Here is a 4,774-nt window from a genome sequence, read left to right on the forward strand (position 1 = left end):
TGAATCGAGACCACCCTGAGTCGGACCCTGGTCCATCGAACACGGCTTTGCGATTGCGAGAGGTCCATCATGAGCAGGCTCGTGACAAGCATCTGGCAAACCCAAAAACTGACTCGATACGCAGGTCCAGCCCTGGGATGCTATGGGGAAACCGATTCCCAAACAATGTCCGCTGATAAATTCCCCCACTTCACACGAACGGGTGGCGGACAAAGTCCCTTGCCGCGCTCGGAAACCTACACCATGCGCCGATTTGCACGTATCGAGACCACGCTGAAGGCCTGGCGAAACTGTTGGAACAGTGACGCATCCCATCAGCTTGAAAAGATAAAAAAGTCAAACCACGTGAGCAGGCTAGGAGAAGGACGAGGGCGAGGGGGGGTGTAGGCACTGGCCAGCATCCTCAGGGAGACTGACAAGTCGCCACAGTACTTTGCACCCAGATTTCTCACAAGGTCACTTTTCAGGGGCGCCGACAGCGCAGTACATGTTTGCTGAACCGGCGTCACGAAGTCGGGATGAAGGCGCAAAGAGCGGCAGACTATATGCTTGATGGCCTCCCATGGCACCTGTCTGCTGCGTCCTATCGAGGGTTCTGTTACACCGGTGCCGCCACCAGAACGCTTTGACTACCCACAGAACCTTGGGGGGAGGGAATGGTCCGAGGGCGTGTGCTCAATGTGGACTTCCAGTAGCAACATCAGCTAGAAGCCTGAGCGTGTAGGTTGAGAACCTTCGGCTTGCTCCCTTGGTCTGTCTCCTAGAAGACTTCTGGAAAAGGGTCCCTGAGTTCGCGCCACATGGCGAGTCAGCCAGTGGCGGCACTCTTCGTGGCAGACTTCATCGTTGACTTTCGCGCTAGAAGTAGCCCTCACAAACTTGATGGAGCTTAATGAAACAATTCGACTCTGGTTACGTCAAGTCGAAAGTTTGGTCCATCACTTGGCATTTCGCCGCGACGCCGTTGTACCCGGCAGTGGACGACAAACGGCGGCGTGAGAGGGAACTTTTGCTATTTTCAGGTAACCTCCGACATGATTTTGATCCGCCACGACATCGCCACCCGCCAGTGGTTTCGAGATAAGACACAATTCGTCTTGAAGCAGAACTCCTTTCGGCTTTCAATCTCGATCAGGAGCTGATCTGACCCCCATGGCGGTTGGCCCTGTAGGTGCACGGCCCATGGAACCTTGACAGTCATAACTTCTATAGTAACCACCCAAGGGACAGATCGTATTCTCAATAATAGCGTCGGATCGTGGTTCGATCCTCGAAAGGGGGTGGATGACGGCGATAAGATCTACCAGGCCTCCTGCACAACTCGCCCTGCCGCCGGTCCCGAAGCTGACGTCCGTGTCCTAAGAAAAAGACACGAAAAAAGAGCGGTGAGCGGGTTTGAAAGCAGCTGATGAGCTAGAAGCCTGAGAGTTCGTTGAAAACGCCAACCAACTTGCATAGCTTGATCCATTGGAAAATAAGGTTTGTAACTTACTGGGCGGGATGCCGCAAGTTCGTCACGTACCTCGCGAGTCGGGAAGGGGGGGGTGTGTCCAGACTTTCTTTGCCTGCCGGCGCCTCAGAGCACAGGCACAGGGTTTCTGGTTGTGTGGACTCCGAGTCAAGCAAAGAACAGAAGTGACAGGGCGATGAGGCGGCCAAAGGAAACCCCACGCAGGCATGCCAGCCCCCCCTGACCACCCCTAGACACTGAGCACGGTCTCGATCCCGCGTCCCATCGGATGCATGACTCCGGGCCAGGGACTCTGAAGTTGCGGATTGTGGGTTGATTGAATCGCCGTCTTATGCTGTCGGCTGCGGAATAAATGCGTCCATAGTGCTGGATGCGGGACGACGGGGAAGAGTGGTTCATGTCGGTAAATCTGGGCTCCGGGCGCTGTTCCATGTCTTGACCCGGACCCTGATGATCTATGGCAGACGGTGAAGCGGAAGATGAGGGCTAATAAGCAGACCGGCCGTGTCCTGCTCCCCTTTCCTAATCAGGAACTCAACGCCGTCCAAGGTTTGATGCTACCACTCTTCCGCCGTCCGACTTCCGGCCCTGCACAGCTGACAAAGGCGAGATCCTGCTATCTACCTGAAATTCGTTGATGCTGACACGGGCTCTTCGGGTCTCGGTGGGGTGTTCAGAAGACGCCGGCCCGCCAACAGCTTTTGTCTTGGACCTTCGGAATACCGGACATCGGAAAATCGCAACTCTTAGGAAACTCTGTTTTCAGGCGACAGGCCCAACTCTACGAACATTCCGCTCGGAATGGCATGTCCGCACAACTTCCTGCGGTTAACCGGCCGCAGAATAGCGGAGTACGTTTGACGTTGTTCGAGCTCTTATACATGGTATGCAGGTGCAGACGGCAAGCGGCAAGCGGCAGATGTCAAGTGTGAGGCGAGATGCCGGCACTCATCCCCGTATAGTCAATTGGGATGAGGGTGGTCTAGTGTGTACCTGCCTACCTAGGTACCTAGACAAACTAACACACTGACCGGCAGGCCTTTCCCACCTCCTCGAAGACCTGACAGGGAGAGCACGTGGCATAGTGATGCTCAGTGCCGAGGTTTTGCCAGACAGATTCTCAGACCTGTGGCGCGCTTGGCGCATGCTGGTAGCGATCATTCGTTATCGCAATCAGCCTTGGACGCACGTAGCACTACATGGTACCTGCTGACCCGGGACCGTATGATTTCATTGAGGCAATCGCATGCTCGAGAAAGTAGTGGCCAAAATTTTCCCCGTCGTCGGCGTCAAGGTAACAATCATCGACTTCTGTCCATAGCCACAATCAACAAAAGCCGACATTGCATTGCGTCGCATCGCCTGGTCTGAATTTGCATCGCCAAATCGGAATTGTTGGCAGTCGCGGCGCGTCTACGAGTCCGACAAGCCCCAAAGGAGTCCGAGGCTAAAGCCCAGCTCCCGTATCCCCAGTATCTCCGAAGCAGCTTACCACTCCACCCGAACGACACTTTGCCACACCGGTGTGCCCGCCCTGGTATCAGAATACATTTGCACTTTGACGGGACGCCCTTTCCGATATCTCGAGTGTTCCTCAACGCAGTGGTCACAAACCAACAATCGAACCTCCATCGATCATACAATGTGGGGGACAATAATGCGCGCAGCGCCGGCGTCGCGTCAAACCTTCTCGGGCCAAGGTCAGACGTTCTGGAGGACAGCATGGCAACGCCAATACGCGGCTAGCAGGGCGCATGCGCAAACCTCAAGAGCCGGGATCAGAAACTTTGGGGGCAGTCGACGAACGCCCGAGTCATCACCGGCTGGCCGCATGAGCACCATGTTTCGCACATGGCACCGGTCCTTTCGATTCTCAGCCATGAGGGGTAGCGAGAAGGCTGCCGGAGCAGCAGAAAAGCCTTTGTCTCTGAGCCAGAGGTTGAAGAAGCTATCCAAGGAATACGGATGGAGCGCAGTCGGTGTTTACTTCGCTCTCAGCGTCCTCGACTTCCCGTTCTGCTTCTTGCTGGTTCGAGTTGTCGGCACTGATAGGATAGGTCTGCAAAGCTCTTGGAGATAGTTTTGACAAGAGGCTAACGTTGTTACTTGGCAGGTCAGCTCGAGCACTGGGTCATGTCTTGCGTCAAAAAGGCGATCCCGGATTCGGTCGAGGCCTGGTGGCACGAGTATCGTGCCGCCTTGAAGGGGGTTGAAAAAGAGCAGCTCGGTACCGACGTAGTGAGCGAGTCGGTCGAGATGGCCGGCTGGGGAGTGGCTGAAGCGGAGGAGCACAACCGTGCCGAAGCTAGTAAGTTTGTCCTTTCGAGCTCTGGTTCTGTTCTGACGAGACGACTTACAAACTCTCACATCATAGGCTTAGGCACACAGCTTGCTCTGGCATACGCCATCCACAAGAGCTTCATCTTTCTTCGGGTGCCCCTGACTGCAGCTGTGACGCCGAAGATTGTTAAGAGGCTAAGAGCCTGGGGGTGGAATATTGGCAAACGGCAAACAAAAGCCTGATGGGATTGGCCGAGTGACTTGCGGAGTACTACGGTAGAGACAGGGGTCGAAGGACGACATAGACGAAACGAGTAACCTTAGAGTCCCGTACCTCAAGATGGGCCTGCGCCCCATGTAACAAATTTGTCGGATTAATGTACGGATAGCACACCTTGTAGCTTTGAGTTTTCGGATGTGGTCTGTCGCGTTCCAGCACATCGGTCATGACTAGCTTGTCGAGAAGGCATCACCGCAAATTTATTGTTGCCATCCTTGAATATTCCACCCGCGATACTAGTCATGAAAGATATCGATTCTCTCACGTGCGTCATGCGGCAGTGGACCGACGATGGGGGTCCAGCCGGGCCCGAGTCGGACTTGAGTCGGTCAAGCGGATGACAGAACGTTAGGTAAGGCAACACAGAGAAAAATGAGGAGGGTGGAGGGTCAGGGCCACCCTCGCTCTCGGCGTCATTCGAGTGGCTCCCAGTATTGCATGATATCAACGGGGTGTGATAGAGATTCTCCGGGCAAGTGCTCTTGAAAATCAATGGTGGCATCACAGTAGCCATGCCTTTGATGCTGGCTGGACATTGCCAAACAACCGCGTCAGGCTACAGAGGACGCTACTCTCGCATACTCACGCTCCCGTGCTCGACTTTCCTCACAAGAGGCGACGGCCACAAGTCCGGCGCAGTCGGAAGACTGGTTTCACGCCTGAGTGGGTATGGGTGGATGAAACTAGAAGAACGGCGGTAGAACGCGCTCCCGCCACGCCATCGAGTGTTATGCGCCAGGTAG

General features: G+C 55.0%; 1 protein-coding gene across 1 annotated transcript; it reads left to right on the forward strand.

Annotated features, from left to right (window-relative positions):
• Positions 1 to 3,113: 3,113 nt before the first annotated feature.
• VDBG_00325 (conserved hypothetical protein) lies at positions 3,114 to 3,994 on the forward strand (the record flags this gene model as incomplete). Its single annotated transcript, XM_003008598.1, has 3 exons — positions 3,114 to 3,528; positions 3,585 to 3,779; positions 3,846 to 3,994. 3 exons carry the CDS (start codon positions 3,114 to 3,116, stop codon positions 3,992 to 3,994), a joined length of 759 nt encoding a protein of 252 aa, XP_003008644.1.
• Positions 3,995 to 4,774: the final 780 nt, after the last annotated feature.

This window comes from Verticillium alfalfae, genomic scaffold (assembly GCF_000150825.1).
Source record: "Verticillium alfalfae VaMs.102 supercont1.1 genomic scaffold, whole genome shotgun sequence".
Taxonomy (NCBI): domain Eukaryota; kingdom Fungi; phylum Ascomycota; class Sordariomycetes; order Glomerellales; family Plectosphaerellaceae; genus Verticillium; species Verticillium alfalfae.